The sequence below is a fragment of the Vidua macroura genome, chromosome 7 (assembly GCF_024509145.1).
Source record: "Vidua macroura isolate BioBank_ID:100142 chromosome 7, ASM2450914v1, whole genome shotgun sequence".
Classification (NCBI taxonomy): domain Eukaryota; kingdom Metazoa; phylum Chordata; class Aves; order Passeriformes; family Viduidae; genus Vidua; species Vidua macroura.
Window position 1 is genome coordinate 21,733,370 of NC_071577.1, and position 27,464 is coordinate 21,760,833.

General features: G+C 39.4%; 1 protein-coding gene across 7 annotated transcripts in view; it reads left to right on the plus strand.

Moving 5' to 3' along the window:
* Nucleotides 1-6,494: 6,494 nt before the first annotated feature.
* STK39 (serine/threonine kinase 39) overlaps nucleotides 6,495-27,464 on the plus strand; it is an 82,441-nt gene continuing 61,471 nt past the window's right edge. For 2 of the 7 annotated variants that reach the window (XM_053982710.1, XM_053982715.1), the window contains exons 1-2: nucleotides 6,914-7,239; nucleotides 23,703-23,815. In XM_053982710.1, coding sequence (XP_053838685.1) covers nucleotides 7,119-7,239; nucleotides 23,703-23,815 — 234 coding nt within the window. In that variant the 5' untranslated portion in view covers nucleotides 6,914-7,118. Of the gene's footprint in view, nucleotides 6,720-6,913; nucleotides 7,240-20,870; nucleotides 23,215-23,702; nucleotides 23,816-24,622; nucleotides 24,744-26,445; nucleotides 26,527-27,464 lie in introns of those variants that run through there. The other 5 variants (XM_053982713.1, XM_053982712.1, XM_053982711.1 and 2 more) reach the window with 5 other exon arrangements.

The following is a 27,464-nucleotide window of genomic DNA, read 5'->3' on the forward strand; positions in this document are numbered from 1 at the left end:
TTTATAATTCTACATTTAAATTCCTTTTATGAATGACACAAATTATGCAAGATCCAAAGCAATTGTTAAATGTCTTTAAAAGAAGACTAACACCTAAATTTTTGAGTCAACAAATGTTTGGGTTTTTTTTTAATATTGTGAACATTCTAGGAGATATGGAGAGGAGAAAAAGAAGTGTTTAGGAATTTTGAAGCACCTCACTGTTTTTGAGGAAGAGAGATTTTTCTTTAATTTGACTTCTATTTTTAATGCCTTAACTGGTATTTTAATCTTCCTAGCGTAGAGGCTACTCATTTGCTGGATTTACTCCATGTTGCTTTGTTTCAGACATTATTCCATAGCTTGTCTTAATCCAGGAAGCTTTATGAGATGTAGCTGATACACAGGAAAGGATGGTAACTTCTGTACTTTCCCCTTTGGGTAGTTTCTTGCAGTGTTTCAGCACTTTATTAGAGTAGAAGGAATTAGAGCAATAGGCAATTTTCTGAATTAAAATCTGAACCTACACTGACAGTACTTTTGATCTGTCACATGACTCTAGAAATTAATGGTGGGTATGGCAAACACTCCTAACAAGAGGAACACTCGAGTTCTTGATGCTAAGCCCATGTTGCCAGGGCTCTGAGCACACCAACTGGATTTGCAACCTCTTTCCCTACACCTAGAGTTTTACTGTCTGCACTCAAGGCCAGCTCAGACATGGTGCTGCTCTGTAACCTCGGATCAAGGTGCTGTGAAAACAACCAAGTTGTAAGACAGAGGTAGGAGTCTTGCCTGGGTCCTCTGCTGTGTCCAAGCTCAGACCTTTGCCTGTGGTTCTTGCCTGAGCAATGCTGAGCCTGTGCTTGGTCCTTGCCTGAGCCTACTTTTACCCGGTAGCAGAGCCCAGTCTTGCACCCGGATGATCCTGACCTTGCCTTGCTGAATGAGCTCTCCAGCTGCAGCTTGGACCTGCTCTGTCCCTAGACTGACCTGGCAGTCACTGGACTGTTAGCTGACTCTGGCTGCCACCCCTCGGTCTGCCTGGGCTCCTGACAGGATATCTCCTGCTTGGTGTGGCCACTGGCCCTGCTGCCTCACTGGTACTTGTTCACCTGCCCTCCAGGGCAGCCCAGCCCTTGTTGCTCCCTGCCATGACTTGTTCAAGCAGAAGCTCTTCATTAAACAGCTTTCTTCCTCAAGGGTGACCTAGACCGAGGAGCTCGGCCAGTCCTGTAAAAGCCAAGCAAGCTGCCCTGAGAGAGGGGAGGCTGTGGTTTTCATAATGCTCAAGCTTGACTGGGAATCTTGTTGACTTACTTGAAGGGAAATTTATCCAGCAGCATTGGACATTTTAATTTCTCATTTGTAAATCATAATGTTCGACAGAAATTATAAAATATGAGCAAGTTTTATTTTGATTTTAGGTGCCATTTTGATTTCCCAGGAAGCACTGCTCATCAGACCCCAAATTTTCCAGGAAAAAAAAAACCAAAAACCAAAAACAAACAAACAAACAAAAAGCAACAAAAAAAACCCACCAAAAACAACAACAACAAAAAACAAACCAAAGAACCAACCAACCAACCAAAAAAAAAAACCCCAAAACAAACCAAACAAACCAAACAATAAAGCAAAAAAAAAACCAAAGCCACCAGAAAAAAAAATCTAAATGTAATTACAGTTTTTTGGTTAATGGCTGAGCTTCATATACAGCCACAATTATGGCATTTAGATTACAAAATTATTTCAACTTAGATTCCCAAAACTAAAAGGAAAACCTTTAGAAATTTTTAAATCCCAAGAACTCAAGCACATTATAAACATTGCTCCATTGAAGCTTGTAGCTTTTATTGTAAAATATGGACTGCTTCTTTGATACTATAAAAAGAAAATGAACAAAGGCTAGGGTCATTTACTCAAATGATGAATAGCCTTTTCTAATTAAGGTATTGTTTTGGTCATTCCATGATCATCTAACAAAGCTAAAACTGTGCTTCTGCTTAAATGGTGGCATTTCCTATTCCCCACTATTGGCTGCATTTTTGTCAGGTCTCCCTTTTTTATCCTGTCTATGGCTTGTTTGGCTAACCAGTAACTAGCCAGTGTTTTCAGATGAACCAAACCAGGAACTAGCTGTCAACCAGATTAGATCCCTGATCTCGTGAGGCTGTGTGAAATCTCATCCTTAGAAAATGTGTATTACAGTCCCAGTTTTGCTACAGAGTTCTTTTATGACCTTTAGCAAATCCCTTGAGCTTTTTCTGTTTCCACATGTGAACTAAGGTAATTATATTCCCCAGTCTTTTTGTATGTGAAGATTAATTTATTAATATGCATCCTACAGTGATGAAAGCCATAGAAATTCCTAGATCAAATCTTTTATATATTTGAATTTTATTCATTCACAGCTATGAAGAGTTTATTCCTGCTAAAAGCTTCAGTAATCCAGACACCTCCACATCATCCTAATTATATTAAACTTTAGTTCAAAAGCAACAATAATATTTAGCTCACTGTCATTTTCATGGTGACTGTATCCTAAATTCATTCAAATAATCATTGTGGAGATTGTGATTCCTGCAGGTTCCAAAAAGGCTATTGTTGTCATTATGGCTAGCATGCAAATATTCTAAATGAATGTAAAATTCTGAATTTTGAATATTTGAAATGTATAGTGATTGATGTGCCATCACGATTTAGGTCATTAGCCACTGGGGCTCATGGTGCTGGGATGAGCTAGTAATATTTAGCCCGGGATTTTAAAGTTTTGGGTGGTTTGGCAGCAAGAGCAAGTTAACAGCACAATGTGTTCCCATGGCCTTGTTTGAAAAGCTGGATGGGCGGATGTGAAGGCTTAGCTGCTGTAACAGGAGTTTCCAGCATGCAAAGCCAGCTGGGACATTGAGGAACAAGCTCTGATAACACACAGGCTGCATCTGCTCTCCAGCTCTGCAGAGAAGCTCGCCCAGGCTCCGTTACTCTTTTTAAGCTATGTCTTCAATATGTCTGTCAGGGCTTCTCACTTTCAAAGGGGTTGAGACAAAGATGTGAGCATTTCCTCTACCTGTGGCCTGAAAACCAGGTTAACAAAAAATAAAACCCTTTTTGCAATGACCAGAAACAGTTTGGTGTGTGACACATAAGTAAATAATTAAAATACCCATTTTACTATATAGCAATAAATTTTAGCTTAATAGTTATTGGCTCAATAATCATTAATATCCAAAACACAGCTTTTCCTAGGATATTAAAAGGACTAATCTGCTGAGTGGAACACCTTGCAAAGGTTTACAAGAGGAGGAGGGGAGAAGAAAAGAGATGAAGGCATCAAGGCCTTTAACCTAGGAAAAAAATAGAAATGGCTTATTTTGTAAGGTCACCATGCTTAGATGGACATTAACTTCAGTGAAACTTAGTAAGAACTCAGCTGACAGTGCCATTGGAATTGAAGCCTTTTCAGTGTAAATGTTCCAGTGTTTCCATCTCAACATGAGAAAGAAAGAAAATGTACTTCTTTACATTAAGTATTGCAGAGCACTGGAATGCACTGCCCAGGGAGGTGAAGTCTTCTCTGAAGACATTTGAAACCCACCTGGACATATTCCTGTGTAACTTGCTCTAGGTGACCCTGCCTTGGTTGGGGCAGGGTTGGACTGGATGATCTCAAGAGGCCTCCTAACCCAAATGATTCTGTATTAAGTACAATGTGTTTTGTAATGTGAATTGCCAAGATACTCATCTGTTCTCTGTGAGCAGAAACCAACCTAAGCTGTAAGCTTTGATGAAAGGAAGCATCCTAGTAACAATAATGGGCATGGTATCTATTTGACTGTGTATTAACTAGAGGAGAAAGGGAGGTTGAAAGCATTTAGTCTGCTCCCATAAGCACCAGCTGCTGTTGTGTCAGCCTTCATATCTCATGACATTGTTTAAAGCACAACCATTCCTCAGTGCTACCAAATTAGAGGCTTTCAGACCTTACCTACATTATTGAAGAGAGCTGTGCTGTATGTGATAGTCATAACTGCATTTTTAGGCCATTTTTGGAAGAGAGGGTGGTTTTCCTTCACTCATTTCTCTGAGGTAGACTAAGTGACAGTAGAGAGTCTGAGTTCCTTCTTGCTCTGGGTTAGTCTGTGGTAGGTAATATTGCTGTTTTGGTGGCATCTGCTGCCTTTCTATTCAGAAAAAAAGTTGTTTGGGTGGATGCTGTCCCTTGTCTATGCTACTAGCATACATACCTTTGCTTATAAACCCCAGTCCTTATGCTTGTCTGAGATTTATATAGGTATGCTTATGTTTGAAATTATTTAGTTGGTCTGCAAAGTCGTTGTAAGTACCAATGTTATCTTGCCTAAATTCTGCAAGCCTAGAAAAGGAGTCTGACTTATTTTGCTCTGAACACAATTTTGTCCCATCTGCAGAGGGTACTGTGGGAACTTTCAAAAGGTCTGAGCGTGGTCTGACTCTCCTGTCATAGTGGCCTACATGGTTTTAAATTTTGCCAGTTTTGATTGTAACCTGGCTGTGTAAAGCCTTTATTCACTTTGGAATCAATCATTTGGTGACTGGACTCAGTGACCCAGACAATCTCATGGAATCCTATGTCTTCAGGCACTCAGAAAGAGCAAATCACGTTCAGACGGGACCATTCTGAATTGTCATCAGAGAACAGTGATTTGTACATGAGGCCTATCAGTTTTTCTGGAACCTTCTAAACCGGCAGCTTGCTGTTCTTTCCAGTGTCCAGAAAGCCTTGCGGAGAAGGGCGCTGCCTGCGCGGCGGACGCGGCCGAGCCCGGGGCTGCAGGGCCCTTCCCCGCCGCCTGCAGCAGGGGGCGAGAGGCTCCCGGCCCCGGCCCGGCTCCCGGCCCGCGCTGCCCTCGCAGCCGGCGCTGCGGCGAGACCTTCTCCCGAGCTGTGCCCTGAGCGCACGGAACACTTCCCACTGCTTATAAAATCACTATCCGGTAAGGGTCCTCCTGTAGAAATTACTCATTTCAACTAATTACAGAGTGCAGGTGCACTCTAGAAATCCCCAGAATGGTAGGGATTTTTGGGCAAATTGGGCAACAATCAGGACAAAAATAATTATAATGGTATCAGATGTTAACCAGCAGTTTAAAGAGTGATATGGCAGTAGCATCACAGAAATTCATGGCTCGGAAACTAACCACCTCCAACCTCCTCCCCCCGCAACAACAACTGAGTACAGATGGAGAAGTTGGCTGTTTTCCATCAATAGTGAGTAACCCATTTTCTCTGCTGATTGATTTGGCCTGTGCTGTTGCTCTTCTACTATTTTTTATGCTATTCCTGGCAGAAAGGTCTTGGCATTAAACTTAATGCCGAATGACAATTTAATACTTCCTCTTCCAAGTCTTGCTGACCTTCAGTTTTGTGGCAAATTATTTCTAATTTGTATATACTCCATATATACTCCATATATACTTTTAAAAATGAGATTGAGAGGAATCATTAGTTTAGCACAAAAATGTGCAATATTTTTATTCTACTGCTAAAAGTCTCTATACTAAGCTAAACTTTTGCTTGTGAGAAAATGGAAGTGCAGTGCACAAATATTTGCAAGTTGCTGATACATCTGATCAATCATTAAGCAGTGGTTAGGACTTCCTTCAGCTTTCTCAGTAACACAACAAAATAGAAGTAACTTTCTTTCCTTTTTGGAATAGCCTTGAATTAACTGAATCCTCACTGAATTGACCACACACAAAAAAATTAGTTACCAAAAGGGCATTATCCCAAATGGAACAAAGTAGCTAACAGGCGTTAGTTGTTAGATGTATCTTGACTCTAAATCACGCTTCATCATACTTCCTAACAATTTGTGAGGTTCTCTTCTTTTCGACAGTGCTATAGCTTTCCTGCTTGCATACTGTATTAGTTCTAATTCTCTTAGGTTCATTCTGTAGCAGGAAGTAAGAATTTGAACTATATGGAAATGCAAAGCATTCAAAGTAGGAATGAGACTATAGACCACACAAATAACTATTTTCTAAATTACTTCATAGTAAGTAAAATGCTGATGATATCATTGAACACTTGACACTACTAAGAGTCTAGAAGGAAAAAATCCATACTATCATTAACACCAGAGTTTCATTTAACCCCAGGTTTGTTATTTATTTTTTTTTAACCTTGCAATGTATAATGGGAAGCACTAGAGACATTTAATCATTATTCTTATTTGTTTAAATCACTTGGTACTGGTTAGCCAAAGGGAGCATTTTCAGCTGTCCTCAGTCCTTCAAGGTAGCATGAGCTGAGGCAGCGTCTGCGCTGAAGTGACACGGTGCAGCTGTCCTGCTCATCCTGGAGAGGGCTACTGCTCATATGGTGATTTAAACACTTTGCAGCACGATCACCGATGAAAGCAAATGCTTTTTTCACGTCCTCAAATTCGAACACAAGTCATCTTGCAGCAGTGACACTTCTAGTGAGCTGTGCTCCAGAGCAGCCTGTGTGCTTATGCTATCGGCCTAACAGGTGCTTTAGCATCCGCCACGCGACGTGGCTTCCCTCCCTCCAGTCCTGCCCGTCCCACGCTCGGCCCTGGCGGGGTCCGGCAGTCCGCCGGCAGGGCCGTGGCCTGCACACGCTCAGCCCGCCGCCCTGTGCAGGACCTCGCGGTGCTTCCAGACGCACAGAGCATCCCAGCGAGCCGCGGGATGAGCGGGGAAGGGCGATGGCCAGAGCTGCCGCCAGCAGGCACACAGGTAGGTTACGAGGTGCCGGGGAAGGCGGCGAGCACCGGGGTGCGCGGGGCCGCTCCCGCGGGGCGCCTCTGCCAGGGCGCCCGCGCTTCTCGCTCGGGCGGGGGCGCGTCAGGGGGCACCGCCTCGCTCTGCCGGCGCCGCACCGGCACCGCCCGGGGCCGCCGGGCCCAGGCTCCGCGCTCGGGCTCCATCTCTCCGCAGCGGCGCTGGGCGAGCGGCCGGGGCCGGCGGCGACGCCCGCCTCTGCCTCCTCCCCCTCGGTGCCCTGCCTCCTCCCTCCGCCGGGCGGGCGGCCGGCTGCGCGGGCAGGGCGGGCGGGAGGCAGAGCGCGGCTGAAAGGTGTTGCTGGAGGGGAAGTTTGGAGAAGGTCGTCGGGTGCCTGGGCGCTCCGGCAGCATCATGGCGGAGCAGGGCGAGTCACCGGTCCACGTCCAGCAGCCCCAGCCGGCGCCCGCACCCGCCGCCCCGGCCGCCGGCTGGCCCATTTGCAGGGACGCCTACGAGCTGCAGGAGGTGATCGGTCAGTGGAGCGGAGGCGCGGCGGGGCGGAGGTGGGGAAGGAAGGCAGGGATGCCGCGGCCGGCTCCGGGCCTACCAGCGCTCGCTCTCCCGCAGGCAGGGCTCGCTCACTGCGGCGGACGCACCCGGCACTGCAGCGGCGGCTGCTGCAAACTTTATCCGCCCGGCAGCGGGCGGCCCCGGGGGGCGGCGGCTCCTGCTAGAACCCGCCGTGCCCCGCCCGGTGCGGCTCGGCGGAGGTGCCGCTGTCCTGCGGTGCATCGTCACTCCAGCCTTGACCTGCTGGTTTGCGCTGGGACCCCGGCAACTCCTCAGATGCGCTCTGTGTGCTTTGTGTGTCTACGCTGCGTGTGTCCGTGGATGCGCACATGTGCGTGCATCCGCTTAGATTACTCTGCATTTTTCCGGTGCTTTCATGGGGGAGGTAGATCTCACCCGTAGATCTGCTGCTCACGTGACGACTCTCTCTTAATCAGTATATATACGTATATACATATTTAAACTATTTCCTCTTCTCCCTCACCATTTCATCTTGTTCGCATCTCCTTGTGCCCCGTCGGTGGCACGAAAGGCCAGCGGGGGATTACAGCTTAATTTTCACCCCGGCCAACCTGCTTTTGACCCGGTTTGCCATGTGAAGTTTAACCCGTCCCTGTAGGAAGGGGACTTTATTGGTTGTGTGCTTCAGCACTTTGTTCACGTATCCAACTAATGCAGATCAGATGTGTTCAGCCTCCATTCCCTTTATGTAGATAAGGTTATTTTGAATTTTACTTTGTGAATGCTAACTGTTGTTGAAAGTATGTGCAATGGAAAGTTTTTCATCTCTTGCCCTAGATGCTGCTTGCTGCTAATGATCTACTTTGGGAAAACTTGCTTTTATTTGTATGTAACATTTTAAACTTCTAGCAAATACTGCAGATGGCAAATCCCAGCTCTGATTGCTATTTCTAACAAATAAGGCCACTTAAGTGAGAAAAGTCCAGGTGACTTGCCTGCTGATGCTGTTGATTCTCTTCAGTATTACACTAATTGCTAATTGTTGTCATGCTGATGACAACCAGAACTGCATGTTATTGATCTGGAAGTTGTGTGTACTCAACTTTGTCATTAAGCTTTTTTATTTTCCACAGCCACAGAAACAAAATAGTTGAGAAAAGCACTTCTTCCTTAAAAAGGGATGGCTTTTTGTTGACCCAGGTGGTACCTTTGTGTTTCTGTTTGTACTTCCAGGCTGTGAATAGGGACTAAGGAGGGATGAGGGTTCAGGTGTTCAGGTCCCTGGAGGTGGCTGACTTGGTTCGGTATTGAGCAGGTGTTACCCAAGTATGGGTTTACTGGACAGAGGACTGTGTCTTCCTCAGTCTGGGGAATGGATCAAAGTTAGCTAAGTGGAAGTGATTCTACTAGCATAAAGGTGTATCTTTGCTGAGCAGAAGATCCCTCTTCTAAGGTGAAAAAGGCCTCAAAGGTGTTGGATTAATCCTTCTCAAGGGTGTAATATGAGTCATATGAGTTACTTAAATAATAGTTGTTTTCTGTTACAGTACCTGTAGAATGCCTGAGAATTTCCTTTAAAAACTCCTTTCCACTTTATTCTTTCCACCTAAAAGCTTGTATCTTTTGATATGTAAACTGTAATCCTAACTAATACATATTTATATACATCCATTGAACAAGTGGATGCTAAATTGGACTAGCAGATACTTATATGTAGAGAAACTTTTTTGCTAGTTAGCTGTGGGTGCTCCTAAATATTGATGTTATTTAACTGAATGCTTAGGGAGTAAATTGAGGTCAGGGTACATTGAATCAGATTCTTGGACATACTGAACTTGCCTGCTGAAATTTCACTAAACTTAGGTTTCTTCCATGACTTTCCTTGAAAGTTGCTGAGATTTATTTTGTACCACTTGACTAAAAAATCTTGCGCTTAGTCAAACATGTCTTTTTTTCATTAACACCTTCTATTTGTTCTCTTAGTTTACAGGAGACTTACTATGAGATTAAATTTAGTCTGGATACTATTAAAAATAGTAAAAAACCCCAACTGAACATGCCCCACCCTACTTTCTAAAAAAAAATCCAGCCAAACCAAGGCCCCTGTAAATTCCATGTGTTTGACCACATGCTAACATAATTTTGGAGCTGTAGGATGAATATTGTTTGTTTTAATGAACATGGTAAGGGACTCTTAAAGAATATTTTTATATTGGAGGGAGGAGAGAATGACACAGTCTGAACTAAGCTCGGCAGCAACCCTTTGCATGCGCTAGGCCAGGCTTAATTGTGTTGTGAAAAGGAGTAGTTACCTCTTGCTGAAACAGGGCTGATCACCTCTGGAAAGCACCACATACTTCTCCCTGAGGAGCTGCATAATGTCAGTTGAGTTCAGTTACAACAGCCCTTTCCCAGTTAAATGAGAAAAAATAACAATGCAGTGAAGCACCATTTTGGGCTTTGCAGGAGGAAAGATACACCATGATGGTTTATCACAATGCTTCCTGGCAGAATAGACTTTAGATTCTTTGGAAACTAAAGCAGAGATGCAGGAATAGCATCTCTGGGAATGTTTAAGAGTTTGGGTGGGAATTATGAAATGAAAATTATTGTTAGTCTTGTGGGCCATCTCCATCCCTTGGATTTAGCAGTCGGAGAAGTTCTGTTCTTCTTCTCTGTGAGAACATGAACACTTCTTATTGCTCGTCTGCATCTAGCCACATGCTATGTTGAAAACCAAGGCCACATTATAAGGATTTCCAATGAAAAAGTTTTGTTTGTTTTTTTTTTTGTTTTTTTTTTGGTCTGTTGTATCCTTCAGGATGGCTGGGAGATTCAAGTGTCTGCTGAGGAGAAAATACTAGCTTTAAGGAACGCTTCTTATGAGATGTTATTCCAAATCTGCTTTATTTTTTAGGTGGCTGGCCAGTTCTCTGTAAACTCTTTGTATGCAGTTTCATGATGCATTTAATCTGCTCTAACAGGCAGCTGCTGAAAGGATCACATTGATCTGACAGCAAACTAGTTCTTCTGCCGGGTCAGTTTTCTGCAGGATCAGATTCCCTGCTTGACTGGCTGCATGGCTTTGTGATTGATAGGTTTGATGCAAGGAAGAGACTCTTCCAGTTAATGCCTAGATGCTTATATTTTCTGGAGTGGGAGAAAAGCACTCTGATTACTCTCTGTAAATGTATAGCGTAAAGAGGAAACTTTTACATTAATTCAGATTAAAACAGACTGTCCATATATAAAAGCACTTAGGTGTTAGAAGGGGATTCCTAATTGTTAGGAAAGGAGGATCCAACCAACTTTCTGGCAGTAGTTACAGAGATAAGAACTGTAATTGCTATTAAGGTAGAGCCAGATTTAAATTAGTGAAGACCTGGGAGATGTCTTTCTAATATTTAAATGCATTAAAATGCTCAGTGGATTTTAATATGTGTGGAGGGGATTTTGTTTCTTTTTGTCTTTTTTTTTTTGTAAGATGAATATGACTTGGATTAAAAAAGCAATACTGTGAGGGTGTTCTCACAGTTTGGGTTTATAACCAAGTATTCAGAATAAAATAACTGAAATAGATTTCTTTGAATTTGTCATGTACATATGACTTTTTTTTTCCTCAGAAGCAATATAAATCTTCACAGAACAAACATTTAAATGGTAATCAACACTAACACTTTATTCAATTTTCAGTTTTTAAAAAATCATCTTTCTACCTTTCCAATTGTAATGAGCCCTACATCCTGTGGATGAGACAAAGCAGCATTAAATCTTTTTATTTTATTTTTGTTTTATTTTGGGTGGTGCTTTTTTTTTTTTGTTGTTTTTTTTTGTTTTTTTTTTGTTTAAGTATGATCAAGTTGCTTCCACTTTATTTTGGAAAACTACTTTGGACTTGACGCTTCTCTGCTGGATGTAACTTGTTCTCATCCTGCATTGATGGAAGGTGGATTCTGTTATGGAGAAGCAGTGGATAATCTTGTGATTAGGTTGGCTACTAGTTTCCATTATGAAATTATATTTTTCTCTCCTGCTGCAACTGACTTGGAAAATTATTTTGGCTGGGAAACAGCCAGAATTAGATTGAAATAAAGGGTTATTTTTATGAGACAGATTATCTATATTGGCTGCAAATCATTAAAATTACCTTAGTTGAACTTGTGTGTTTGTCTATTTTTTTTTTTTTCTAACTTTGAGCTAAAAAATATCTTGTGGTTTGTTGCCTCATAAGGTGCAGTGTTGCTAAGTCAAGTGTGTTGGGATTTTGGGTAGAACAAGTTACTATGTGAGACTGTTCTGCTGATTTTATGGTTCTTATTATAAGCAGCCTGAGAACCGCTCTTGGTTAATGGCTCTGGGGTCCTTGGTTGTGTTTCCAGGGTATGTTATTTACTTTTTTTTTCTCCCCTGCTGCATGTATTGCTAATGGCTCTTTGTTTGACAGAGAATAGACTCTCCTATATTTGTTATTATCAGAGATCTTTGACTGTCTCTATTTATGGCCCTCAGGAACCTGTGTTCATGTTGGTAGTGCTGTACAATGTTTTGAAAAGCCTCTGTAGTTAGAGGTAAAATAACAGTTCTGTGTTGTTCTTCTGTTGATCAGACACTCATGTCTCATTCACGTTTTCCAAAATTGCTTCTCCCTGTGCTGAATCAGGATTTTTTTTAACATTTGAAGGTCTTTCTTTTGCAGTAGTTTTTATGTATGTGCTGTAAAGTAAATCACACTGTACCGAATGAAATACCACACTAACAACTAAAGCTATGGAATAATTTCGTATTTGCTCTTGCGAAACCTCCATAATTCTTGCATGAGAATCTGCATAATTTGATAAGTAATACTTAATGCTACCTAATGTCTTTTTATCAAAACATTTTGTAAAAAGAAAAATGTGTCTGCCCTTAATTCTGCTCCAAAGTAAATTCTATTCCTCACCAATAAATTTTAAAAGTTACTACAGCAGCCTAAGCATATTTTACATGCACATATTAAATACAGCCTTTGTAATATTAATTGTAACTTAATACAATTGCAGCTTGGCAGGAAGAGTTTAATTTTGTAAGTTAAATTTTACGTTTTGGGAAATAATTGGTTGATATTTTCTGTCTGCTAATAAACATCTGTAGAAATGGTGGAAATATTAAATCCCCATTTAATATTTTAATAAAGAGTGGCTTTTAATTCAGTTGCCAGGGTAAAGGTGGTCATGGTGCAATTTAAAAACACCTTGTGGAACATTTACAGTGCTGTGCTGCTAATGAGGCTGTACAGAGCTCAAAGTTCTTAATTATTTGCTTTGTCTCCACATGGTAGTGTTGGGGAAGGGACCTGTCTTGGCTATTTTTTTTTTTTTTTTGAATGGAAGTGCATTAGAAATACCAAGATTGGAGACATGGCTGTACATAGCTGTAGTTTTCATTGGTTCAATAGAAGTAAAACTTTAAGTGATTCAATGTTCAGACTTTTTTTGTAATCTAGTGAATTTTAAAATTAATGTAAATTGTAAAAAAAAACTGAAAAAAAATAAATAGCTTCCTTTGGGTTTCTCCTGATTGGAAGTAACCAGGATATTAACCTTGTTTTAAAGTTACCTTGTTTACTGTAAGGGTAAAGGAACATAGATCAACACTTTGGGCAGTTGGCTGGTGCTATGTAATGATAATTTATAGAAATATGCTTTCCTGCTCTTCTGATCTGCCTACTTCCCTATTGGTTGCTCTCTTCTCCCTATGCTTTCTCTTTCCCTTCCCTCCAAGTTCTTCTTACAGTTAAGGCCCAATACCTCTGGAACCTGCAAAGTCCTGGCTCCACAGGATTTGCTTGAGTGTTAGAAGAGGAGCTGCTCTACTGATGAGCGTGTAGAAATTTGAAGAAATTGCATGATTTTGCCCCTTGCTAAGTGTTACAACAGCAAGGCTTTGCATCTTCAGAGTAGAACTACTTCTTGTAACCAGCACTGTGCTTTGATGGCAGAGGCCAAGTTCAGATCTGGCAGAGCTATTTTAGACTGGGACAGATGTTCTGAAACAACTTAAAAACTGCTTTACTTTTTTTCTTTTAGTGAAGAACCATTTTCTCTTAAGTCCTAGAGCAGTTGTTTTTTTTCCAGAATTTGTTTGTCAAATGGAGCTTCTCTTTGTTAACTGGAAACAAAACCACATCTGTTCTGATTGGCTTGAGGGGAAAAAACAGTTAGCTCTCCATGCGAAGGAGATGTGGATGGCTCATATAGTGGCTACTTGTCTAGGTCATATTTAATTCTTATGTGCACTGCCTTGGTGCTCTCTTTCTTTTCCCCCATTTGACCTTCCAAAATAATTTGGAACTGTAAGGCAGCAGTTGATAGAGGCTTTTTTTCCCCCCAGTAATAATAGTAATTTTCAGTGTTTAAAGAATGGGCCGTAACAATCAAGTTAGCTACTGTTGTTAACTTCTTGGGTTTGCTGAAGTCACTGGGACACTGCTGGGCAGGGGTTGCAGAGGAGCGCTATGCTTGAAGCACTTGGAAAACAAATATGTCACTAGGACATTTTCTGGTGCCCAAAATTAAAAGTGAGTTCCCCCCCAACCCCAAAAATCATACATAATGTATGTTGATACTTCTTACCCTGCGTAAATAAAGAATGAGCTGTATTGAATGAGTGGATTTTTCCTTATTTCTGCCTTTTACAGCACAACCTTTCCAGTGGGATGAAATCCTTGCAGCTCTACTAGTTTTCACTGTTTCTTACTAAGTTTGAAGGTCTTTGGATGTGCACAAGGGTTTCATGGTTGAAGCTTGTGAGTGTAAGAACATTATCATTCAGCAGAAATGTAAGAACATTATCAGGCAGAATGAGGTGAGACTGGTATGGTGAAAAAGTCTTGAGGAAAGAATTATGTCTAAAACATTCCTTTTTCCTTACAAGAAGTGAAACTTCAGTATGATAAATTAGTTGTCGCCATTAATCCTTTATCTTCACAAATAACAATTATTTGTTATTTGAATTATTTTATTAGCCTAATTATTCATCTGAGGTATTTTGATTGTAAGTTAAATATGGATGAAACTTGAGAATGTTCTATAGGCTGATGTAACATAATCATTACATAGCTTTTGAGCTATGCTTCTGCACTTGGAGAAATTAGAATTGGAAGGAGACTGAAAATTTGGAGCTTTTTTGTGTTCCTAATCATCCTTTCAGAAGAATTGTCTACTTAAAGATCTTGAAAGTTAAGATCCATATTGAATGTCTATGTGCCAAGTATACCTGGTTCAGGGTACTGGTACAAAAATAGTTAATTTAACCGACCAGAAAAATACTGTGTATTTGTTAATTGTGGTTTCTGTCTTTTAGGAGTAATATGAACAAGAGCATAGACTTGAGCTATTGCTTTAGAATTCTGAGAAGCAACATATTTGGACTCAGAAGCATAGCCATTTAATTATGAAGTTGCTTTTTCATTCTCACTTTCTTGCTTTGAAGACATTTTATTACAGGGACTGAATTTAAGTTTATAATTTATTCCTCTTAGTGTCTTGTGGTTCCAGACTCTAAGCCACTTCAGACTAATAATAGGAACCTCATTAGAATTAGATTAGAATTGCCTAATGAAAATTTAATGATATGATAGTATTAATATTGCTCCAACTCCTCCATTGTTTCATGAGAAGCAATATATGAGAAATAGGTAAGTTTTCTGCTTGTAGTGTGTGGTCACAGTAGACTCAATTTCTAGAAGGCACATTTTTTGGGGTGAATTAACTGAAGACTTGTAGCTCAAAACTGCTGTATTAATTAGAGATCTTTATGACACTACAGTAGCAATAATGCCTTTGTTTTGGTAGATTGCTGTTTTTCATTCTTGGAAGAGAATGATGCACTATGTGGTGACATCCGGAATACTTGGAAAATACTGCATTCATGGTATTATAATTGTTGCAAGTGTTTACTTTCAAACTAAATGAGAAACAATGAAATATGCTGACTAAATCAACACCAGAATTTGTTTATAGTGCTACTTCAGAAATGAATAGTAATTATTTTTTAACAGCTTTTTTCTAGGCAGGAGACCTGACACAGCATAGCAAATCTCAGTTTGCCCTATTTTTATAAGGGAGTTCTGTGGAATTCTGATGGTACCCTAGTAAAGTAACTTTTGGTTCCACAGTGAATACCAGATACCAAGTTCTCTCATAGGACAGTAGGTCTGATTACAAAACAACATTTTTGTAAAAAAAAAGTTTTCCTCAATTTTTCCAGTTTAATCACAACTGGAGAAGGCCTCATGTGCCTCAGTTCTCTTCTTCCCCTCCTCAGTCCTTTGAGCTGGTTTACAGCTAGTTTTTTTCATTATGCCCAAAGAAAAGTATTCTTTCAAATCTCTTCAAATAATGAACTGTTACATGTTATGTTACTCATTGTTCAATGGCACGTGTATTTTCTAGTCCTTAAGTTTGGTGAATTCACAAGTTACCTTTATATGCTGATATGAAAGTGAAGGCATTTTAGGTATTCATTAGGTGAGTACAGCTAAACACCCTCTTTGCTGTGTGATGTGATATATGTTGTTTCTTGGTGGTATTGAATTCCTAATTCCTGCTCTGCAAATGCTGTAAATTGCAGTAAAATTAGTATTATACAGAGCATAGTTTATTTTGCTCTTACACATAACATGTTTCACTTTTTTCTTTCTAATATGGCAGTTCATATGGAAAATAATGTGATTGAGAGGAGAGGTAATTTCAGACTTTTCACTGCTCAGTTCAGTTTCATACCCTTTAGTTCATTAAGCTCTTAAAATACTATACTTTATTTTACTTCATAATCACAGCTTTGGAAATATGATAGTGAAGGGAGTGTGAGCAGACTAGGTGTATAAAGTGGTTCTAAGACACCTCAAGCAGACCTAAAAGCCATGGAACTTCTGAGGAAAGCGTAAGTTCTGCAAACTGGAGCAGAGATACTTTATTTGCATTTCACATTTGCTGCCCATTAATGTATTATATGTTTTAAGTAGCATATTTTACGAGAGATTCAATGTTTTTGGGATCAGAACGAAATATTTTTAGCTAATTTACTTGTTTGGTTTAGGTTTAGTTGAATTTATTAAGTAGTTTCTGTGTATTGGTTGTTCCCCCCATACCCTTCTTTTTTAGCATATGTAAGCAGAATAATTTTGCCGATTTACCAAAATGTAATTAAGATTTAAGCTTTATGTTCTTAACCAGATATTATGTTTACTATAATACAGAAATTATGACTAGAATGGCACAGGATTTCTATAAACAAAATCTGTTTAGAACAATTTATAAGTAGCATAACAGAGAACTTATGACAACTGAAGATTTCTTATTGACTACATCCTAACTTATGATTTCTTATCAACTAAGTATCATAGAACTTATAATATAACTTAGCTTCCTGTTTCCAATCACTGGAGCCCTCTGCAGATCGGGTCAAAACCCAGTGCATTGTTTCACATGTCAATATAACAATCATAATCTAGACTGGAAGATCGTATGGAACATACGAGTCAGTCCTCAGAGGTAGCAGATGATGGAAGCTTCTCTGGCCACAAGGGTCCTGGGTCTCACTCTCCACTAGCAGCTTGAGTCTAAATTCCTTACTCAGGACTTGTAAGTGCTTGATGTTATGGGCAGTTCTAGTCTTCCCTATGTTGTTGTACTTCCCACTGACGAGTTCGTCACCAGCACTGGGACCTGGGATATTCAGTGCTGGTACAGAAGGGACTAATCACAGTGATTCCCAGGAATCTTGAAGCTGGGAGGGAGAAGCAGGAGAAATCCATTTGGTTTGTCTGCTTGGTTCACAGGACCTTCAGTGCCTGAGAATATGGGGGAAGGAATGAATATGTAACCTGTTCAGTCACAGAGAATTCCTGCTTGCCTTATAAAGTGGCATTAGTTATGCCAACCACTTTACAAAGGGTCAGGAGCAGGGCCTGTGGGTCGCACCAGTCTTATCCTGACATTTCCACAAGGCAAATTCCAGTTCTGATAACTCTAAAGCCTTGTGGATTATGGATTTTTTTATACAGACATTTCTCACCTAAAAATAAAACTTCTTATGAAGATATTTGAGATGTGGACCAGAGCAAAAGGAATTTAATACAGAGTAATGTTTATAATAGGGGGTTTCCCTAGACAGTTCCCTTTCAACTTTATTTAGATGACTCACCTGTTTTAAAGGACAAGTCTGGGAGAAAATAACACCCACTGATAGTGGACTGCTCTTGTTTAGGTTTTCCTTATCAGCTGTGATGCTGACATTTCCATGACAGGTTTACTTGAATGCCCCAAACATAGTTAATGGTCATCCTTGGACTTTTCAATCTAATCTTAGTGTGTTGATGGCATTGTATCAAGCTGACAAGTGCTGAGCTCTGTATGGCTCTAGGCAGAAGTCTCCTTAACAAGAAAGTGTCTGAAAGCAAAAAGCCATCACTTGGGCTGATATTTCATTTTAAAGCTGAACACAGTCACTATTAAAAAAAACCTATGTCAGATCTAAATATACCTGGTTTCACTTTCTAGCCACAGATTTCTTAAATACCTTTGTCAGTGACAGTAGAACTCTATAATTCTTTTAACCATGGCTCGTGGTGATAGCTGATTATTCTTCAGATAAGAAACATGTTTCAGAAGAGATCCTGCAATACAGTGTGTCTGAGCTCTCTGATGGAGGGAAGCAATACTTGTATTTTCCAGATCATTAGTAGGGCTTCTCTACTTTCTTGTACAGTTCCAATTTGTCATATTTCCTTAATTCGTTTGTGATTGACACTTATTTGCTGTACTCTGACGCTACAGCCCTCTGTGTTCAAGAAAGTAGTTCTATTTTATATGCTTTTGGAGAAAATTTTATTCTGTTCTGAAGATTTGACAGGGATCTATATCACAGCAAACCTCAAAATATTTTTTGTCATTTATCTGTGTAAAACATCTGTTATAACCAGTTCTTCTACTATTTTAGTGGGAAAATAAAGAGAATATCTCAAAAAGCTAGGTATTTTTCTCCTATGTCTGTTTTTCATGCATGTGGGGTTTATTGCTGATTGTGAATCCCCCTGCCTTTTTCTTTCTGTATGGAGAATATGATATCTGGTTAATGCTGAAACTTGCTTTATCTTAGCCCTAGCACAGATTGTCTTAACACTTGTATAGAATTTTTCTATAATGCATAATCATTTTGACATCAACATTTAGGCTATTTATGACTTCTCTGCAATCACTGAGATATCTGTATAGCATATTTGGATAGGTTTTTCTGGATTGTTTATGCAACGGGCTTTTAAAAAGTAGTATGGGATAAGCTGGATCTCAGATATTGTGTAAGTTAATTTCCCACAAAAAGGTAAATACAAAACTGAGTAACCTAGTGGTTCTATAGCCATAATAGTGATGTTTTTAAATGTCCAACTGCAAAACAAATTAATTGAGGAATTAAAGAGATCAATCGTTGAATGTTGAAAATGCAGAAGTAGCAGTTCTATGTGTGGGCAATTGATTTCATGTAACAGTGTATTTAAGTGAATTATGTCATAATTGCTAGGATAAGCAAAGTAGTAGCCAAGTGAGCTATAAGGAGAGAGATTTGATCCCAGCATGAATTCAGAACACAAAGTGGGCAGGAATTGTTAGTAAATTGTACTTGCATGATTATTGTGAGGTTCTTAAGAACTCAAGTATTTGTCATGTGAAGATGTAAAGGGAAATAATGACTCATTTTTTGTCAAGAAGCTAAATTTCAGAAAGATTTAGGAGTTCAATATGGAGGTGTAAGCTTTACCTGCCTGATTTATAACTTATTTTAATCAGTGGAAGTAATATGAAAGAAAGTGAATAATATTGAAAGTTGTCTAGAATATTGTGGGGTAAAATCTAGAAACCAAAAGGAATTCTTTGTTCTCTGTTTGTTAACCAAAAGTATTGCTTTGCCACCAACAGAATTAATTCTTTCAAAACTGAAGAGACTAGTTTAGCCCAGTGCTGCTATGGAATATTTTGAAGGGCTGATTGGTTTCATAACACATTTAGTAATGCTGGAAATATGCTACACATTATTGCGTGCAACATACAGCACACACAGCATAGCTTTCCAAGCTTGTATATAAGTACAGATGCTTTGTATATCACATTAAAAAAACTCCACATGTATTCATGAGTAGAAACCTGATCTAGATTTGTGCACAGTTTTTGTGCACAAATGCATTCTGCTCCATGCAAAAGGAATCCTGCAGTTACACTGCAGGAGTTACATTTAAGAATTACCTAGGGGCCTCTTCTTCAGAACTAGGATGTCATGGGAGATTAAATATTGATAGGCAGTTTCTGTAGGCTGGGGGAGCAGAAGATGTGTACAAAAATGCAGGAGGCATAGGTTGGTTTATAAGACTTTATAGATTCTGAAATAAGATAGTCTTCTCCAATTGCAACTGTTCTCTATCCCTTCAGACACCTAGTCAACAAGAAAACTTACCATTATCAACAAGTTTCATCCTCCTCTTCAAAAATTAGAACCAGTGTAGTATTGGGGAAGATCTTTTTTGTTAGAGTGGCCTAAACTTCAGAGATCTTTAAAAGAGGTTTGTGCTGAAATACTGTAGAGACTAACACTGAGCCACTAAAAGAGAGTCTTGATGAGTCATTATAGGCTAATGGGCTTTTGTTTTTAAGGAGAGGAAGAAAATTGAAAATAAATGTTTGTGATCTATTTTGAATACAGTTACTGTGCCATGAGAAGTGGAAAGTATCAGACCTTTATCAATAATGGAATAGATGAAGTGTTACATCCTTGTATGAAGGATATGGGCATGTGAAATATGCCAGTGATATGGTCCAACCATCTCACCTCACTGTCTTCTTGAGACTTGACTAGTGGAGAGCAGTTAAAGCTAAAAGGTTAATGTCAAATATCCTTCTTCTCTTTGTTGAGTTGGGTTCTGCAAGGGTTAAATTCATGTTAAAAAAAAAAAAAGGGCGAGAGGAAAAAATACCTTTATGTCAAATTTAGGAAGGAACTTGAACTTGAAGAAACTTGTTCAGGTAAGCTTAAATCCCAGATAAGTATTTTTGGAGTTTTTATATGCTCTCTGTGAGGTATATGCAAAGTGGAATGCAGAAAACTGCTTTTAGGTTACATCCTTTCAGAAGAGGTGAAGTGTGGCCATATGTAGTAGCTCTTGAGAAGGTTTCTATTGTGTGAACCCAGATGGTTAAAAAGCAATTCTAATTGCTCTGTTGCATTGAGGACAGGATGGTAGGGAATGCATGAAGGGACAGGTTGGCTATAAGGGCATGCTTACACTAGAGAGGATGGCAGCAAAAATACCAGGACAAGATGAAAATCTGACCTGTTGTCTGTTGTGAAATGGGAGTAGTAGGTATCTTGATGTGGTCTGAAATTGCATTGTTCACTGCTAACTTTTGAAATTGGCAAAGAGAACTTGTCTGTAGCAGAATGACTTTTCTGGTAGTGGAAAAACCCGATTGTTCTTACAAAGCTGTTTTTTTTGTGGTTTTGTTTTTGTTTTTTGGTTGGTTTTTTTTTTTTTTTTTTTTTTTTTGGTGGTTTTTTTTTTTTTTTTTTTTTTTTTTGGTTTTTTGGTGTTTTTTTTTTTTTCTTTTGAGTCTGACCATGGGTAATCCTTTTGTTTTGTTCTGCAGGTGACAACTGGATGTAAAGGCTTCATGGTTTATGCAACCTGAGCTTTCATTATACTTTATCAGTTTCCTAAACAGAGACTGGGTGTTGAACCAGTCTATATTTTGGTTATGTTGTAGTTAGCAGTCTCTGCTGTGAGGGTTTTGGAAGACTTGCAAGGCTCAATGTATCTGAAGAAGCCCTACCTTCTGACAAGGAATGGTTGACTGTAATCTATTCTATGCAATTTTTTCTGTGATCCTAATTTGTTTCGCTAAATGGTTTTTGTGACAATTTAGTTTCACTGTATGATAGTGCATTACTTCTGTATTCTGTTACCTCTCAACTGAAATGCTTATTTAGGTAGTCTGGTCTCTAATAGCTGGTCCTATGGAACACTTCACACTTCTCCTTGTTTAGTAGATGAGACAAAAGGAGTCTTTTGACAAGATGTGAAAGCTGCAGGTTTTTCTTATCTCTATCCCTGCTTGTTCTATCCCCCTTGTGAACCAGAGAAGGAGAGAACATCTTTAAGAGGAAGGAGGCATATAGCTACTCAGTGTCCGGCTCCTGCTTCAGTATGTGAAACTGCTTTTTCGAACAGGTTTTATAGGTACGTAGGTCCAGCCGAGAAGACTGCACAAATTGACTTTACTCTCAAACTAGTGTATTGTGTAGAGAATTAGAAAAGCTGGAGAAAGAAGAAACTAGGTAAATTGGCTTTATTCTAAACCTAAAAAGCTTTTTGCATTGTCAGCACATCTTAGTAATGTGTTGAAGAACGTTGCAAGTCATCTCTGTCAGAGAAGAAAACAGAGAAAAATATACTTTTTTTTTGTAGTTTATTTTTTCCAAATGTTTTGAAGTGTTACTTGCTGTCATTTAACTTGAGGAAGTAGTTAAGATTTTATCCTGGCACTGGGTGAATAAATTCTCTGTGTGCTTGTTCTTTCTGTCTTTTCTGAGGCTTTTGTATACAAATCTATTTTAAAAGTAAAGATCTTAGTTGTTTTCTACAAGTAGTTAAAACTACTGGCATAGATGAAAAAGATACATAAGGAAAATCTTGGTCTTTTTTCCTGTATACTTAATAGCTAAAAATACTCTTTCTCCTGTTTCAATGTATGTTTGTGTAGTCAAAGTAATGAGAGGATTTGTGTCTTGATGTCTACTGAATGACAAATTCATTAAAGTGATGTATATGAGTCTTACCTTAGCTGAATTGTGCTGACTTGGTGGTTTCTTCCTTGCGATGTCTTATTTAATTTTTAAAATCTCTTAATTCTTTTATTACCTACATTATTGGAATTTTAAAAGGCTTTGTTATGTAAGCAGACAGAACAGGACATGTCAATATTTGTCTGTGACCACATCCTGCAGAAACATGACTAGTTAGTCCTGTTTTTTTAAAGAGACCTTTTTTTTTAAAGATGAGCTCAGAATTTTGACACAAAATTCATACACAGTTAAAAAGCTATGTCATTTGAGTGAAAACATCATGTGAACCAACAATACATAAAAATAGCTAAGCAAATAGGAATTAAAACATGTACAATAACTTTCAGTCATGAGGTATTGTTGGTGCTGTTTTCAGATGAGCAGAGGGAAAAGCTCTCAATTGTTCTTAAGTCGGCTGGTAACTGAATCCATGTTTGTGGAGCTTAACAACAAAAGGCTTTTTGTTCACAATTTGTGTTCATCTAGGACATGCCAAATAAATAGAACATAGTTTATAAGCAGGACAATATAACATGTTGCTCAAATGACTTACCAGATATCCATAATTTATATTGAAATATTTAGAATTACGGGTAGAAGCTTGTTGGGAGCTTTTAAATTTCTGCATGGATGAGCACAATGTAATTATTTGAGGAAGCACACATTGCTATATTTGATGTGGCAGCAAGATGTGCAACTTGAGCAAAACTCCTTCTGAATATTACTTGCAATCATTTCATTAATTTAGGGAGGCAATACTGACTGGGTCAATGCCAGTGGGTGCCTGATAAAAGAAGCAACAATGCCTTTTACTCCTGTGGTTCACAAAGAAAGCATTCTAGAGAAAATTATTCTATTTCTTTCCCCCATGTTTGTTCAGTTCCCCTGGGTTTTGTTATCAGAGTAGTTGTGTGACTGTCATTTGCATGCCAAGTAAACATGAGTGACTTTCTCTGCTGGGCCATTCAGTAACCTGCATCTTCTCACTGTTGGTGTGGTACTTGTGCCTCCTGTGCTCTTCACAAGGATCAGCATGCTCCTTGTAGGGTGTTACTCCAGTCATGATGAATGAGCACGAACACTGGTGGAACTATAGAAGATTTGGCATGTACAGTTTACTAATTTTTTTCTGTTCATTGGATAAGAGAACAAAAAACCTGGTTAAACAGGGACTGACCTAAAAGAACAGAAAAAATAACAATTGATAAAGAACAGTACCCACCCCTCCATGTATCAACTGTGCAGGTCATGTTCTTGATTAAAACAGATGTATCCAAAGACAGAAGTGTAATGAACTATGAAATGCATTGAGGTGGTGGTTATGTCTTGATAAATGAACACATCATTTGAAATCATTGGCTTTGGAATTTTTTGTGGTGTATGGAAAAGAAACCTTCAGGTTTTTCTTTTCCATCTAAAAGGTGTGAAAGATGTCTTGCTAGTGGAAACGTATGCATGTGGGGAAAGCACTGAAAAAGAATAAACAGCAGCTTTGAAGTTCTTTGTCAGTATGGGCTTCTCATGCTGGTCACTGGTTTAACTCGTCTGTTGAACTCTGTTAATCTCTCAGACTGTTCCTTTTCTGCCCTTTTTCAGGTAGCGGTGCTACAGCAGTCGTCCAGGCAGCACTCTGCAAACCCAGGCAAGAACGTGTAGCAATAAAGAGGATCAACTTAGAAAAATGCCAAACCAGTATGGATGAATTACTTGTAAGTAAATAAAGGGCAATATGTTACATGGAGACTTACTTTCTGTTTTGACTTTGTTTTTTGCTTGGTCCAAGAGTGAGGGTAGAATTTTATGCAGGATATGAGAGAAGGATTTGAAAATAATCTGAAAGACTTACAGCATTCCCTAAAGATATAATTTTTTAACGCATATTTTTTCATGTCACAAAAATGACATACGCAAACTTTAATCTTGGGATAATCAACTTGGGATAACTGTGGGAAGACCCTAAAGTCTTGTTTTCTGGAAGCTCAGTTTTTAAGCGATTACTGCCTGGTTGTCTATTTTAATACTGAGGAAAGATACATTTTCCTTTAGTTAAAAACTGATTAAAAATATGAAAAAAAAAATTTAGTAGGCCTCCTTAAAATGTCTAAAGCACCAAAACATGCTGGATCATTTCATAATGATAACTTTTAAGGAGAAAAGGAGGAATGGCTACACTGCCATCTACACAAGGTAACTCTTGTTAAAGCTAGTAACATGCATTTATGGGATAGGCCATAACAAGAATGTCTGAAGAGTTTTATTTGTTTGGGCCACTGATCAGAGAAGAAAGGGACTTGTAAGAAGCCATTTGTAAAGGAACTGCAAGAGTTTTTCCTCTGCACTGGTTATGGCAATCCAGAAAATTCACAAAGAACTATTGAAACACAAAACCTATTGCTTTCTAATGTTCCTAGATAGGTGCTTGTAAGACTAATGTGTGTTTATATATAGGCAGCATAACAAGATTTGAAGAACACAAAACCATTCTAAAAGTGAGAACACTCTCTTCTGTTCCACAGGTTATACTACAGCCTAGAGACTGTGGGCTTTTTCTAATGCAGAAATTCCTGCCTCTGAAGGAAATGATCTCCTCAGCAGGGAATTGCCAGTGCAAAAGATATCTTGAATTTGATACAGAGGGTATGGTCCGTCCAGTTTCTTCAGATAAAATGGCTTTTTTACAGTGGAGGACCCAAAATGCTCTTCCCCTGGTGATTGATGGCATTCGCCTTCAGTTTATGTGACCTCTTGTATGCAACAATGTTGTGCTTTTTACCAGGATTGTGGTAGTGGAAGTTACTTCTGAGGTAGTGAGAATTCTGTCAACTGAAAACTCAAAAGATAAATTCTGAACTGTCTTTAAGCCCAAGGTGAGATGCTGTGCATGATGTATTAACAGCTACACTCCCCAAAGAACATTTCTATAAAAAGATAATTACTAATGATTGTGAGATAAATTGGTCAGAATTGGAAATTTTTGGTAAGAATTTGAACTAATACGGGGAATTAATAATTAAAATGTTACAAGCAAACAAGCAAAACCAGACAAAACTACCAGAAATCTGCAAGAGAAATTCTTGTGGTCTGGAGAAACAATTGCATTTAGTTATGAGCTTGTAAAAAGTTACCTTGCCAAATGCTTGAGTGTCTTTACTGTTGACATGTCACCACTGTCTGTCAAATGAGGTAGTAGGTCTTGAATTTTTGGTCCTATATTGCTTCCTTTTGGTACAAAGACAGCTGTCCATACCATCTTTTTTTGTTTTATAACATAAGTCAATTTCTACTTTTCTGTGCTCAGATTTTTTTGTTTCTTTAATTTGTTGATCTGTTTTGATCTGAACATGAATTGGGATTTTCCTGGTTCCCAGGAAAAATGGTTAGGAGAGTTATAGAAGCGTGTACACATATGTGCATGTGTACACATACAGAGTTAACTTTTTTCTGTGAGGTTCAGTATGACTAAGTTCTTAAGAAACTTTAATTTTTTTTTTTTGAAAAATAGAGACTTTTTCTGGAAAAAGGCGTAATTGACCTTCAAAACTCTTGTTACAACTGTACTGACATTTTCATTTCAGTTGATAGTACTTAGAATGTTCTTGTGTTTTTGGCAGAATTTGAGTCTAAAAATGTTGAGTTTAATCAGTTTTTAATCACTTATTTTTCTGATGAAACAGTTTTTGTTGGCACAGGAATGTTCTAAAACTGTCTATTCTCTGAACACCCTGTTTTTTGAGATGATGGTGCAGAGTGCTTGTGAGTGCTGTGCACAGGCACCCTTCACAAATTCTCAGCTGTGTGGCCTTCAGAGAAGTGGAAATGCATCAAGCCTGGTGCCCATGTAAGCAGACTTAGGATTTGGGCCAGTGTCAATTAAAATAGAAAGGCAGTGTGGGAGGGAGTTTAAATATTACTGAGGTTACACAAACTGCCAAACTCCTGAAATTCGATACTCTGTTTCCTGCAATGTCCTGTGTTCTCTCTATTGTAACCTTAGTGTAACTTTACCCCCTGAGCCAAGGAAACGTCCTGTCCTTAGTACTGTCCTGACTGGGTATCTTCCCCATTCTTTTACCTCCAGCTTTTTAGATCAAAAGCTCAAGTCCACAAGCTCCAGAAAGTTCTGTAGGATGGTTGTGTGGTTGAAGGGATTTTCTAGGCTGTTTGCGTTTCGGCGGTGAGTGCCCTCGGAGCAGGAGCTGTGCGGGAGCCCCCGGCTGTGTGGAGGAGGCCCGGGCCCGCGGGGCGGTGGCACCTGCCTGGCCAGCGGGAGCCGGGCCCGGCCTGGCTGCTGCAGATCAGCACAGAAAGGAGCTGCCTCGCTGTTGCTCATTAACTGTGTCACCCACCTGCCCGTAGGCTGAAAGACATTTTTATGCAGCTGTTCAGTGAAACTGGATCAGGAATAACCTGGCTGAAAGAGGTTAGCTTTTAACCTGGGCATATTGCCTGGTGCAGTATGCAAATGCCTGTGATAGTGCAAGGCAGGGAGAAGAGAGGAGATGAGGGAGAGACTTAAATTGTGGTTACTTCTTTGCTGCTGTTGAATGTCTGAGGTGACATAAATGTGAAGAAGACTCCAGCATGCTCGCCTGGATGTTCTACTGCAAGCTGTTTTCCTGGCAGTGCATTTTAAATGAATGCTTCTCTTTCTCACCTGTGCGTATCATGGGCCACAGCCAAATAGATGAAGTCTGTGGAGGCTTACTATTCTGTTTGTGATAGGAGTTTTCTAGAACTGGAAGTCTGAAATTAATTAATTCTTTCCTGACTAAAATTTCATCCCTTATCTGTCATGAGGTGCTTTCTGTTTGTTTATTTTTGTTTTGCAAAAGCTCTTTGGAAAAAAAGTCATGAAAGCTGAGACGCAAGGTGCCTTTGGCGATGATTACTGTGGTAGCTCAATTGTTGCCCATGAGTTGATGCAGGGAGGTAAAATATTCAAAGCACTTTTCAGTTAAAGATAGTGAAGCTTATCTCAGTCAATTAGTTACATTTCTGCATTATTAATGTCTGAGAAAAATAGATGAGATGCATTTTTGCTCAGTGGTGTCAGCTGGACTTTGGAGTCACTGTTATATTACCAGCATAGGAAAATAATAAAACAGTGTAAGAAATGAAATAGTAACCAGGGCTGGGGAAGTTACAGTTAAAGTCTGGAATGGGTAGCTGAGTTAAGAACATGAGGCAGTAATTTGACTTGTGTTTAAGATGACATGTCTTCTGGGAGAGGGAAATGTACTCCACATGTCTGTCTTCTGTCTTTCACCTACTGTCTTCTGAGGGATGACAGGGAGCAATCTTGCAAATTGCTCTTATTATTCAGGCTCATTGATTCATTATCCAGGCATTCTTCCTTCT